The following is a 14552-nucleotide window of genomic DNA, read 5'->3' on the forward strand; positions in this document are numbered from 1 at the left end:
TCTTGTTTTTACTTTTAGTGTGTGTGGTTAAAAGAAGAATAAATTGATGCTCGTGTAAAACACTAAAAGTCTCACTGTGGACTTGAAATAAACAATCGTCACGTCTCCACACTAATAGTGCGTGTGTGTGTGTTGCTGTGACAAGGCCAAAAGCAAGAAGTGGCGAGAAATACGCTGCCACTTCCTGTTTGGCGTACGCTTGTTCTTCCCTTTTCAGCATCAGTGCTGGACACTCACGTCTGCTGGTTCCAAAGCAGCAGAATATTTACAGCACGTCACTTCCCGGTCAAAGCCCGCTGCCTTGTCACGCTGAGGTCAAGTGATCCTGGCGCCGTATCCGTGGAGATGAGCGGCAGGAACGTAAAGAAGACGAGGAGGCACTTCTTGGACAGCTGGTTTGTGGTTCTGGTGGCGGCGGAATCGGGGTCCGGATTCGGCGTGATGCAGGGAGGCACTTGCTGATGACGCGGGTGCGCCGCTACGCCATCAGGATGGGCTTCTGACGCACCTCCAGGATGTCTGCCCGTGCACGACATTGTCACATGGTTAGTGACCGCCACTGCTAGTGCGTAGGGGGGCGGGGCTTACCTGCGGTGATGCGGTGCAGAGGCAAGGTGACGTAGGTCAGGTGGGAGTAGAGCAGGAAGTAGTCCTCAGTGCGGTTCAGTTTCAGCCAAGACCCGACCAGAGAACGACCAGTCCCCGACAAGGAGCGTGAGCGCAGGTTGGTGGCGCTGTGGAGCTCTGACACACACACACACTCAGTCATCTCTCATGACAGAGAAACTCTTTGAACTTTCACCTTTACCTTCATCGTCATCCTCCCGGAAGAATTCCTCGCTGTCGTTGGCGGAGTGAGATTTCTTCATCTCGGCCATTCCGTGGCGAGGGATCTTGCGCCTGAGCGACGGCGAGAAGAAGGAGGGGCGGGTCCTCTCGGGAGTGGGAGGCGTGCTGAACGACGTCACCTGGAGAGCGAGCACGCCAACGTCCACACATGCTCAGAGAGTGGCGACTTGAGAATGTGGAGCGGGGGCCAGATGGCAGCTCACCCTCTCGTGCAGCGGCGTAACGTGATCCTCCTCGGTGTTGCAGGGCGAGGTGTCGCCGGTGGGCACTCTGCTGACGGCCATCTCGGCGTGACCTTTGCCCTGCGGACCCTTCATCCTCACAAACTCCATGTTGTTGTACTTGTAGAAGCCAAAGGACATACGCTGCGCCATCTTGGCCGCCACGCTCACCTGCACAGGTTGCACCTCCGTGTTAGCCCGGCTCCTGGCGTCACACTTGCCAACCCTCCCGGATTTTCCGGGAGACTCACGAAATTCAGCGCCTTTCCCGAAAATCTACCGAAATTCAGCAGAGCTGGAGGACACGCCCCCTCCAGCTCCATGCGGACCTGAGTGGGGACAGCCTGTTTTCACGTCCGCTTTCCCACTATATAAACAGCTTGCCTGCCCAATCACGTTATAACATCTACGGATTTTGATTAAAAAAAACTGCACACACAAGGAGACGAAGCAGAAGAACGAGGAAGTTACAGCCATTGCGACGCCGCCTGTAATAGAGTGATTCTATGTCATATGTCGCCATCTCCTGGTGAATGTTGGCTATAGCGTTATGGGGTTGCTTTTTGATTGGCCAACGATTTACGTGGCGTTGCCAGTACGCAAATGGCAGAACAGAGGTTACTCAAATAGTGAAAGGTAAGTGTTGTTTTTTTTTAGTAACCAGCAAGCACAGTACAGTTAGTAGAACTGTGTTTTTATTACTGTGTATTTGATAGGTGCCGTCTGAAATTCAACTATTTATTTTGTTTATATCTGTAATAAAATAAATATATATAGCTAGAATTCACTAAAAGTCAAGTATTTCATACATACATATATATATATATATATATCTGGGGTCGGCAACCTTTAGCATACAAGGAGCCATTGGAGCTCATTTCCCCCCAAATAAAACCCGCCTAGAGCCACAAACTTTGTTAGATTCCTAAAATGACGATAACACCACTTTTAGTTTCCTTACACCTGTGTTATAGGACTTATAAAATCACATATTTTATTTATTTCTGGGTATAACGAAGCAAATCATCAAATTATTTTGCACATTAGAAACAAAACACACTCTTCCTTCCCTTATTAATGAATAAAAAAATTAAAATCGACTCATTCCAATATTCTGGAGCCATACGACTACGGCATATTCATTTGACAAAAAATTTAAAAGAACTACTAAAAATGTAAGTAAATAAAATGTTTCTCTTTTTGATCCGTCCATTGCTAGGCGTTGACCGCTAAAAACAATTCAATTGCATGGCGGCAAGAGATGTCGCATAAGAGCTGTGACGTACATTTCCATCGACAATATATTCAAATGTGTTTTATTTTCCTATGACAAGATCCCAGAACTCTACAAAATAACTGTTAAATTCAAATGAACTAACTAAATAAAATTAAATGAAATAGATCAAGTAACCATTATTTGTTGACATTCGGTTTCAAAGCCAAAGGGAGCCACGGCAGAGGCATGAATGAGCTGTGGGTTGCAGACCCCTGATTGTATATATATATATATATATATATATATATATATATATATATATATATATATATATATATATATATATATATATATATATATATATATTAGAGATGCGCGGTTTGCGGTCTCATCCCCGGAGTCACCGGATAAACCGCGGGTCGGGCGGGTGACATGACGAAAAAATTGTTTTTAATTAGATTCGGGCAGGTGGAGGTTGAACCATCCAGAAATATTTGACATGCATGGTTCTGGGATCGGTATCCTTTACCGTTCAAAGAGCCATTTAAGACCCGTGTCACAAAGTGAAGAAGACAATAGGAGACGCTAATATTCTCTATAATGACTGCCGGCAGTCACCCAGATAATAAGTATTAGGGCGTGCTAGGAAATCATTTATTTTGTCGCATTCTACAACATGTACGATCTGCTTGTTAGTCCAGCAACATGTTGTGTGTGGCTTCCGCGGCAACACGCACACGACTGCAAGGCATACTGGGTGACACAGACTACACTAATGGTTGTGATATAAACAATTTTAACACTCTTAATAATATGCACCACGCTGTGAAGCCACACCAAAAAAGATTGACAAACACATTTCGGGAGAACATCCTCCCAGTAACACAACATAAACACAACACAACAAATACCCAAAATCCTTTGTATCCATGACATGCCCTGACTATTTATACACCCAGCTAGCAGCAAACCCTGCCCCCCCCTCTCCCTGCTTCGGTAAGGTGGGCGGGGTTGGGGGCACGGAGGTGTAAAATATATTCAGGATGTATCACGGATACAAAGGATTCTGGGAATTTGTTTTGTTGCGTTTATGTTGTGTTACTGTGAGGGTGCTCTCCCGAAATGTGTTTGTCAATCTTGTTTGGAGTGGCTCCACAGCGTGGCGCATATTAGCAAGTGTTAAAGTTGGTTATATCACAACCATCAGTGTGCTCTGTATCACCCAGTATGCCTTTCAATCTCCTACGTGTGATTGCGGAAGCTGCACACAACATGTTGCCGGACTAACAATCGGTTTGTACATGTTGTTGAAGGTATCAAAGGCAATGGCTTCACAGCACGCCCATATTCTTGTCATCAAGATGAACGCCATTGGATATTCGCGAGAACGTTAGCGGCTCCCATTGTCTTCATTACTCTGTGAAACGGGTTTAAATAGCTCTGTGAGTGGTAAAGGTGGCCGACCTCTGATGTATTTCAGCGGGCGGGTGGCGGGCGGTTGTGGTTCTGATAAAATGTTGGTTCGGGTGGATGACGAATTCGGTGATGCGGTTGCGGATGATATAATTGCCTATTCGCGCATCTATTATATATATATATATATATATATATATATATATATATATATATATATCAAATCAAATCAACTTTATTTATACAGCACATTTAAAATTTACCACAGGGGTAGCCAAAGTGCTGTACAATGGGCAAGTTAAAAGGTAATACGAGGACCGAGCAAAAAACACAACACAAACAGAACATGATAAAAAATAAATAAATAAAACATAAAAACAGGTTCACAGCAGGTGTCTAATGGGGCGCCATTGCAGGATGGATATCACTCAGTGTTAAAAGCCAAGGAATAAAAGTATGTTTTAAGAGAGATTTAAAAACAGGAAGAGAGGAGGCTTGTCTAACACTCAGAGGTAGGTGGTTCCAGAGCCTGGGAGCAGCAGCGGCTAAAGCTCCATCACCTCTAAGCTTCAGTCTTGTGTCAGGGACCGTCAGTAGCAGCTGATCGGCTGATCTTAGGGATCGGGTGGGGCAGTAAGGCTGAAGGAGGTCGGAGAGTTGGCGTGAGGTTGTTTAGACATTTAAAAGCAAATAGAAGGAGTTTGAAATTGATTCGATAACGCACAAGGAGCCAATGAAGGGATGCTAATATAGGGCTAATGCCTACATGCAGGGCATTGCAGGAGTCTAAACGATTCGAGATAAAGGCGTGGATGAATTTCTCGAGATCATGTCCTGACAGAAGCGGTTTCACTTTCGCTATTTGGCGTAATTGATAAAAGCTTGGACCGAACAACGTAACTTCTGTTTTGTCTTCATTTAGACTCAGGAATTTAGCTGAAAACAAGGCTTTGATGTCGTGCAGGCAGTCAATGAGACGTTGAACCAAGTTATTTTGTGCCATGAGAAAATATATATGTATGTATATGAAATATATATGAAATACTCGAGTTGGAGAATTGTAGATCAATCAATCAATCATCCATTTTCTACCGCTTATTCCCTATCGGGGTCGCGGGGGGCGCTGGCGCCTATCTCAGCTACAATCGGGTGGAAGGCGGGGTACACCCTGGACAAGTCGCCACCTCATCGCAGGGCCAACACAGATAGACAGACAACATTCACACTCACATTCACACACTAGGGCCAATTTAGTGTTGCCAATCAACCTATCCCCAGGTGCATGTCTTTGGAAGTGGGAGGAAGCCGGAGTACCCAGAGGGAACCCACGCATTCACGGGGAGAACATGCAAACTCCACACAGAAAGATCCCGAGCCTGGATTTGAACCCAGGACTGCAGGACCTTCGTATTGTGAGGCAGACGCACTCCACACAGAAAGATCCCGAGCCTGGATTTGAACCCAGGACTGCAGGACCTTCGTATTGTGAGGCAGACGCACTCCACACAGAAAGATCCCGAGCCTGGATTTGATCCCCAGGACTGCAGGACCTTCGTATTGTGAGGCAGACGCACTCCACACAGAAAGATCCCGAGCCTGGATTTGAACCCAGGACTGCAGGACCTTCGTATTGTGAGGCAGACGCACTAACCTATTTATATAGTCTTAAATCACAAACGTCTCGAAGGACTGTACAAACCATTACGACTACGATATCCTCGGAAGAACCGAGGATGTAAATATACTCCTCCCCTCTTAACCACGGCCCGCCCCGACCACGCCCCCAACCACAACCTCCACCCCCCACCTCCCGAAATCGGAGGTCTCAAGGTTGGCAAGTATGCCTGGCGTGCATGAGCTCAGCGCGAGGAGGCGGAGTCTCACCCGGTTGTCGTAGACTTTCTTCAGCGCCTCGTAGCGGATGGAGCCCTGGAAGATGACGCCCTGGAAGGTGTTGCTCTTGTCGCTCGCCACCAGCTCCACGCACACCATCTCTCCCTCCCCCACCGTCATGTCGCTGAACACCTGCGAGCGCACGCGCTTTCAAGCTTGCAATGTGCCCCCACCTGCACGCCTGGAAGCATTACTACCTCCTCGAAGTTGTCAATCATGAAGAAGATGTTCGGGTAGCTCATCTTCGACTCCTCCCCCTTGCTGTCCATGGCATGTTTGCTGGGAGACGCAAACACTTCCTGTACCACACGGGAAATGAAATAAGAGACTGGGAACTAACCGTGACAGGCGAGAACACGCCGGAACCCACCTGACATTTCTTCTTGTGGATGTGGATGTCGCCCGCGTCTGAGCGCGTGCACACGGCGCATGTCACCACGTAGTCCAGCTGTGAAGGCAAGTGCACGTCAGCTCATCAACACGTGTGTGTGTGTGTGTGTGTGTGTGTGTGTGTGTGTGTGTGTTTTGGCATCCATCCATCCATCTTCTTCCGCTTATCCGAGGTCGGGTCGCGGGGGCAGCAGCCTAAGCAGGGAAGCCCAGACTTCCCTCTCCCCAGCCACTTCGTCTAGCTCCTCCCGGGGGATCCAGAGGCGTTCCCAGGCCAGCCGGGAGACATAGTCTTCCCAACGTGTCCTGGGTCTTCCCCGTGGCCTCCTTAATGCTCACTTAACGGGGCGGCCCGGAGGCCATTCGCGGCCCGCCACTACAAACCCGGTTTCCATATGAGATGGGAAATTGTGTTAGATGTAAATATAAACGGAATACAATGATTTGCAAATCATTTTTAAACCATATTCAGTTGAATATGCTACAAGGACAACATATTTGATGTTCAAACTGATAAACATTGTTTTGTTTGCAAATAATCATTAACTTTAGAATTTGATGCCAGCAACACGTGACAAAGAAGTTGGGAAAGCTGGCAAAAAATACTGATCAAGTTGAGGAATGCTCATCAAACACTTATTTGGAACATCCCACAGGTGTGCAGGCTAATTGGGAACAGGTGGGTGCCATGATTGGGTATAAAAGCCACTTCCATGAAATGCTAAGTAATTCACAAACAAGGATGGGGCGAGGGTCACCACTTTGTAGGCAAATTGTCAAATAGTTTTAGAACAACATTTCTCAACGAGCCATTGCAAGGAATTTAGGGATTTTACCATCTACGGTCCGTAAAATCATCAAAAGGTTCAGAGAATCTGGAGAAATCACTGCACGTAAGCGATGATATTACGGACCTTTGATCCCTCAGGTGGTACTGCATCAAAAACCGACAGCTGTGTGTAAAGGATATCACCATATGGGCTCAGGAACACTTCATAAAACCACTGTCATTAACTACAGTTGGTCGCTACATCTGTAAGTGCAAGTTAAAACTCTACTATGCAAAGCAAAACTCATTTATCAACAACACCAGAAACACCGCAGGGTTCTCTGGGCCGAGCTCATCTAAGATGGACTGATGCAAAGTGGAAAAGTGTTCTGTGTTTTGACAAGTCCACATTTCAAATTATATTTGGAAACTGTGGACGTGGTGTCCTCCGGAACAAAGAGGAAAATAACCATCCAGATTGTTATAGGCGCAAAGTTCAAAAGCCAGCATCTCTGATAGTATGGGGGTGTATTAGTGCCCAAGGCATGGGTAACTTACACATCTGTGAAGGCACCATTAATGCTGAATGGTCCATACAGGTTTTGGAGCAACATATGTTGTCATCCAAGCGACGTTATCATGGACGCCCCTGCTTATTTCAGCAAGACAATGCTAAGCCACGTGTTACAACAGCGTGGCTTGGTAGTAAAAGAGTGTGGGTACTTTCCTGGCCCGCCTGCAGTCCAGACTTGTCTCCAATAGAAGATGTGTGGCGCATTATGAAGTGTAAATTACGACAGCGGAGACCCCGGACTGTTGAAGGACTGAAGCTCTACATAAAACAAGAATGGGAAAGAATTCCACTTTCAAAGCTTCAACAATTAGTTCCCTCAGTTCCCAAACGTTTATTGAGTGTTGTTAAAAGAAAATGTGATGTAACACAGTGGTGAACATGCCCTTTCCCAACTACTTTGGCACGTGTTGCAGCCATGAAATTCTAAGTTAATTATTATTTGCAAAAAAAATGATCAAAAAACATCAAATATCTTGTCTTTGTCGTGCATTCAACTGAATATGGGTTGAAAAGGATTTGCAAATCATTGTATTCTGTTTATATTTACATCTAACACAATTTCCCAACTCATATGGAAACAGGGTTTGTAAAAACATCAAAGTTTTCTTTGACAAAAGAGCATAAAACAAACAAAATAATAGTTCAAACGTAAAATCGATGGATTTTGATCCTGTAACTTGTGTTGAAAGTAAAAGAAAAACCTCATAAAAATGTGTCACACACATATAGTATGTGTGTGACAATCATTGGTACTTTAACTTAATTCTTTATTATTTTTGAGTAATCACAGTGAAAAGATGAATAAAATACCACTAGGGATCAAAAGGGTGCCCCACTCATAAAGTGATACATTTTTATTAGGGTCTTTTTTTTACTTTTAACACTTAAGTCACGAGATCAACTTCAGATATATCTGTCGATTTTACGTTTTAACTATTATTTTGTTTGTTCTATGCATTTTTGTCAAAGAAAACTTTGTTTTTATACGGCAACTGCACAATATATGCAATATTTACCACATAAAACATTTTAAAGTGACATTTTTTAACTAACTGGAGCTTGGAAAATAATTCTTTATGACATGGAGTTTTTTTGTCATTTTTTTTTTGTTTTAAGCGATGGCAAAAGAATAAATAATAGATTGATTGAAACTTGTAATTAGTAGATTGCACCGTTCAGTACACATTCCGTATAATTTACCACTAAATGGTAACACCCCAAAAAGTTTTTCAACTTGTTTTAAGTTGGCGTCCGCGTTAATCAATTCATGGTAAAGATGGTTTTTACACGGTAAAATAAAGACAAAAGAAAAAAAAAAAGCCTGCATGGCAGCTATGTGTCAACATTGCATCTTTTTCTCGATAGATTTCACCTCATTCCAATATTTTTAATGTTCTTTTTTTATTTTTGCAATGGCATTTCCAGAATGTGTGGGGGGCCGGTAAACAATTAGCTGCGGGCATCCCTGGACTAAGCGGTAGAAAATGGATGGATGGATGGATGAACCATATTAACTATTTTTCCCCAGGGTCCCCAGTAAGAAAGATCAGCACATTACTTCATCAATCCAGAGATTTAAAGACGTGTGTGTATGAGCTAACCGAACAGTGGGTGGCAAGGGTGGTCCCCACAAGTGATGATCAAAAACTTGGTCCCCATTCCAAATGATAACCAGTATGTGTGTGTGCATGTGTGTGTGTGTGTGTATGCGCGCACTTTCTGCAGGATAAGGTTGAGGTAGACGCTCTCCTCCCAGTCGATGTCCGGGTCTCCGAGGCCCGGAAGCTTCTTGGAGTCTCTCCTGTAGACTTCCACCTCCACCTGCAAAGCACCGGCAATCAACAAGATGCAGCAAAACCATCACGGACGCCAGCAAGAGCAGAACCATCCGCTGGTCTCAAAAGTTCTCTCCACCCGAGGGTTCAGTATGGATGTCACAGGGCACCCGAACATCGTCGACTAGTTAAGCAGGAGCATACCTGCCAACACTCCTGGATTTTCCGGGATACTCCCGAAATTCAGCGCCTCTCCCGAAAATCTCCCGAAATTCAGGCGGAGCTGGAGGCCACGCCCCTTCCAGCTCCATGCGGACCTGAGTGAGGACAGCCTGTTTTCCCGTCCGCTTTCCCTCAACGTGTCTGCCCAAGGACGTTATAACTGTAGAATGATCGAGGGCGAGTTCTTGGTTTCTTATGTGGGTTTATTGTTAGGCAGTTTCATTAACCTCCTCCTCCCAGCGCAGTAACAACACACAACAACAGCAGTCACGTTTTCGGCTACCGTAAAGCAGTTTGTCTGCCGTAAACAGCAATGTTGTGACACTCTTAAACAGGACAATACTGCCATCTACTGTACATGCATATGGTTAGGAAAATAGTGACAGAGAATAGAACAAGGATGGACAATTCAACCCTTAACTCAAAAATGAGTAGAGGAGTGTTATGTGTGTGCATATTTGTAAATAAATGACGCTGAAATATTTATTTTATATATATATATGTCTTGATTGGATTATCCAGAGAATAGTGCTCGATACCGTGGTAGAGCGCAATATGTAGGTGTGGGAAAAATCACACCTACAAAAATCACAAGTAGTCTTGTGATATTTCCCACACCTACATATATATATATATATACATATATATATATATATATATATATATATATATATATATATATATATATATATATATATATATATACGTATATATATATATATATATATATATATATATATATATATATATATATACGTATATATATATATATATATATATATACACACAGTATATGAAATATTTGGTTTGGTGAATTGTAGCTGTAAATATACTCCTCCCCTCTTAACCACGCCCCTGCCCCGACCACGCCCCCCACCTCCCGAAATCGGAGGTCTCAGGGTCGGCAAGTATAAGCGGGAGTCAGGTGACATCCTGCCGCTTGTTTGTGTGATGAACAAAAGGAGAACCAAACAAACGTGAGCCGACGCTCACCTTCTTGCCCTCCGTGTTGTCGGTGCCCACGTAGGCCAACTTTCGCCGCACGTAGAAGAGCATGTCGTCTTGCTGGAGAGCCCACTTCTCCATGAAGTAGGTGGAGAACATCCAGGTCCAGAACACGATGCGGTCATCCTTAAAACAACCTGCATGCACACACAGGAATCATTCATGTCAAAGGAGGCTGTTGCCAAGCGACCACGCAGAAGGGTAACGACAAGCTCCGCCCACTCGTGGCATGTTGACCCATCTCCGCACTTGCCAACCCTGGCGGATTTTCCGGGAGACTCCCGAAATTCAGCGCCTCGCCCGAAAACGTCCCGGGACAAATTTTCTCCCGAAATTCAGGTGGAGCTAGAGGCCACGCCCCCTCCAGCTCCACGCGGACCTGAGTGAAGACAGCTTGTTTTCACGTCCGCTTTCCCACGTTATAAAGAGTGTGTCTGCCCAATGACGTTATAACTGTAGAATGATCGGGGGCGAGTTCTTGGTTTCTTATGTGGGTTTATTGTTAGGCAGTTTCATTAATGTCCTCCCAGCGCAGTAACAACACACAACAACAGCAGTCACGTTTACGTCTACCGTAAGGCAGTTCGTCTGCCGTAAACAGCATGTGACACTCTTAAACATGACAATACTGCCATCTACTTTACATGCACTACAACACCTCCAGTCAACTTCAACCCTCCTCCATTCACATCCCGTCTCCCCGGATTGTAAATAACCTAATGTAAATAATCGAATGTATTTCTAATGTATATACTTGTTCTTATGCTATCTGAACTCACTATGTTCTCTGCTCGCTGTACATATCCTACTAAGTAAGACCTACACTGTTTTAATGTCCATTTATCTGATGATGCAATTCTTGATGACTGATATCAACCAAAACTCCTCATCCCACCCCCCGGATTGTAAATAATTCAATGTATATACACTATGATGATTAACTTGTGTGATGACTGTATTATGCTGATAGTATATATTTGTACCATGAATTGATTAACGTGGACCCCGACTTAAACAAGTTGAAAAACGTATTCGGGTGTTACCATTTAGTGGTCAATTTTACGGAATATGTACTGAACTGTGCAATCTACTAATAAAAGTTTCAATCAATCATGCATATGTGACAATAACATCTACGGCTTTTGGAAACTGCAGTGCACAACTGCGCACACAACAGCTGTAAATATACTCCTCCCCCTCTTAACCATGCCCTCCACCCCCTATCCCCCACCTCCCGAAATCAGATTTTCCGGGAGACTCCCGAAACTCAGTGCCTCTCCAGAAAACCTCCCGGGACAAATTTTCTTCCGAAAATCTCCCGAAATTCAAGCGGAGCTGGAGGCCACGCCCCCTCCAGCTACATGCAGACAGACCTGACTCAATGTTGTGACCCTCTTTAACAGGACAATACTGCCATCTACTGTACATAGAATAGAATGTAAATATATTCTACATTTAAGTGCAGTCAAGGAACATGCATTAGGGAGTCTGTTCTGAAGCTCACAGTAAAGAGACGTAACTTCATCACGTCGCCTGGTTATTGACTCCAACCCAATATATTACAATATATTACATATATCAATATACAATATATTACACCGTCGACGAGCAAAATGAAGAAATACGCTTGCAAGTTCCAGAACGATTGGAAACAAGAATTTCAGTTTATCCAGGAGAGTTCGAAGGGGAAGGGGTATATTGCCTGTAAATTTTGTAGAACAGACTTCTCCATTGAACACGGTGACCGAACGGATATTTAGCCATGAACGGTCAGTGAAGCACAAAGCGTCCGCAGCGCAGCATCGTTCACAACCCAGTGTTATGGACCACCTCTCAAAATGGAGACCCGATGGTGTATCTTATGCTTAAACAAAGATGGCTATGCTGATAGCTGGAAGCAACATCCCGTTCTCATTTGCGGATGTCTACAACAAATCCGTGAAGGATGTTCCCGGATTCGGAGATCGCTCGCTAATACGCAAATGGCAGAACAAAGGTTACTCAAATAGTGAAAGGTAAGTGTTGTTGTTGTTTTTTAGTAACCAGCAAGCACAGTACAGTTAGTAGAACAACTGTGTTTTTATTATTGTGTATTTGATAGCTGCCGTCAGAAATTCAACTATTTCTTTTATTTATATACAATGGGGCAAAAAGAATTTAGTCAGCTACCAATTGTGCAAGATCTCCCACTTAAAATGATGACAGAGGTCTATAATTTTCATCATAGGTACACTTCAACTGTGAGAGACAGAATGTGGAAAAAAAATCCAGGAAGTGACATTGTATGAATTTTAAAGAATTTATTTGTAAATTATGGTGGAAAATAAATATTTGAATGGTCAACCATTCAAAGCTCTCACTGATGGAAGGAGGTTTTGGCTCAAAATCTCACGATACATGGCCCCATTCATTCTTTCCTTAACTCGGATCAATCGTCCTGTCCCCTTAGCAGAAAAACAGCCCCAAAGCATGATGTTTCCACCCCCATGCTTCACAGTAGGTACGGTGTTCTTGGGATGCAACTCAGTATTCTTCTTCCTCCAAACACGACCAGTTGAGTTTATACCAAAAAGTTCTATTTTGGTTCCATCTGACCACATGACATTCTCCCAATGCTCTGCTGTATCATCCATGTATCCATTTTGGTATAAACTCAACTTGTCGTGTTTGGAGGAAGAAGAATAGTGAGTTGCATCGCAAGAACACCACACCTACTGTGAAGCATGGCGGTGGAAACATCATGCTTTAGGGCTGTTTTTCTGCTAAGGGAACAGGACGATTGATCTGTGTTAAGGAAAGAATGAATGGGGCCATGTATCGTGAGATTTTGAGCCAAAACCTCCTTCCATCAATGAGAGCTTTGAATGGTTGACCAAATACTTATTTTCCACCATAATTTACAAATAAATTCTTTAAAATTCCTACAATGTGAATTCCTGGATTTTTTTTTCACATTCTGTCTCTCACAGTTGAAGTGTACCTATGATGAAAATTACAGACCTCTGTCATCATTTTAAGTGGGAGAACTTGCACAATCGGTGGCTGACTAAATACTTTTTTGCCCCACTGTATATAATATATATATATATATATATATATATATATATATGAAATATTCGAGTTGGTGAATTATACGTCACCCCTCTTAACCACGCCCCCCACCCCCCGAAATCGGAGGTCTCAATGTTGGCAAGTCTGCCCATCTCATTACGTCACTTTCAGTGGGAATCCGGTGACAGCACGTGATCGCGATGACATGTTGCAGCGAGAGTGACGTCATCGTCAGTAGTCACGTGACGGGCGGCGCTAACGACAATGCTACATGAAATAATGGCGGTAAAAGAGACAATAGCATAAAACAGGGCTGACCCAGGCCGCTGGTTTCCTGCCGGATGTTGAGTCGGTTCCGTTCGTCGGCGATGGCCTTCAGCATCTGCTGCAAGGACCCGTCCCGTTCGGCGGGGTCCTCCTCACACAAGCCCGGTACAGACGCCATCTCCGCGCTGGGACCATGACAGGAAAGGCCCGAGCTGCGGACCGGCGGGGAGGCCGACGTCGTCTATACAACACCCGGCAGAGGCGAGCTGCCGCCGGTAACGGGACCGCTTTCCGCGCTGCTGGAGGTGGTTCTGTTGTGTGGATCAGCTGGAACCACCCCTCCAACTTCCGGTAACACGACGGTCTTAAAGGGGACACCCTCAGCTATAACGTGTGCAATAATCACAAGACTTCTTATTTCATAAACGTTATTGTTTTGTACATGTATTCACTTTGGTTGCACTCTTTTACATTAAGTTTCGAACGTTTTTCGTCGTAAATTAATTTCAAATGTTTTAACTTTTCACATAAGCGAATAGGACAAGCGGTAGAAATGGATGGATGGCCCGCAGGTAATTATTTAACGGCCCCATGGCGCATTTGTACCATGAATTGATTAACGTGGACCTCGACTTAAACAAGTTGAAAAACTTATTCGGGTGTTACCATTTAGTGGTCAATTGTACGGAATATGTACTGTACTGTGCAATCTACTAATAAAAGTATCAATCAATCAATTTTAAAAATACTGTAACGACCTGCTGATGTTGATTTTGTGTTCTTGAGTGAGTGATATTCAGAATTCCGATTGTTGTGAACATAGCACGCCTGTAAGTTGATTGGCGAAGAGGAAGGTTGTTGTTTCGGAAATTTAAAAAAAAGGATAGACGTGCATGTGAAGGGAACA

General features: G+C 44.1%; 1 protein-coding gene across 1 annotated transcript; it reads right to left on the bottom strand.

Moving 5' to 3' along the window:
- Positions 1-13997, bottom strand: kiaa0930. Its single transcript, XM_061914395.1, has 10 exons — positions 13697-13997; positions 10316-10464; positions 9042-9146; positions 5963-6040; positions 5790-5891; positions 5584-5724; positions 1053-1241; positions 809-968; positions 589-744; positions 1-519 (listed from the first exon to the last, which is right to left on the bottom strand). The coding sequence occupies exons 1-10, from the start codon at positions 13821-13823 to the stop codon at positions 479-481; spliced, it is 1248 nt and encodes a 415-aa protein (XP_061770379.1). The 5' UTR covers positions 13824-13997; the 3' UTR covers positions 1-478.
- Positions 13998-14552: the final 555 nt, after the last annotated feature.

The sequence above is a fragment of the Nerophis ophidion genome, linkage group LG10 (assembly GCF_033978795.1).
Source record: "Nerophis ophidion isolate RoL-2023_Sa linkage group LG10, RoL_Noph_v1.0, whole genome shotgun sequence".
NCBI classification, from domain to species: domain Eukaryota; kingdom Metazoa; phylum Chordata; class Actinopteri; order Syngnathiformes; family Syngnathidae; genus Nerophis; species Nerophis ophidion.

Coding starts and splice junctions, on each gene's coding strand:
- kiaa0930 (XM_061914395.1), bottom strand. CDS start 13,823: ATGGCGTCTGTACCGGGCTTGTGTGAGGAGGACCCCGCCGAACGGGAC. Junction 6,041..9,041: donor TCAACCTTATCCTGCAGAAA/GTGCGCGCATAC, acceptor TTGCCTTCACAG/CTGGACTACGTGGTGACATG. Junction 5,725..5,789: donor TGATTGACAACTTCGAGGAG/GTAGTAATGCTT, acceptor GTGCGCTCGCAG/GTGTTCAGCGACATGACGGT.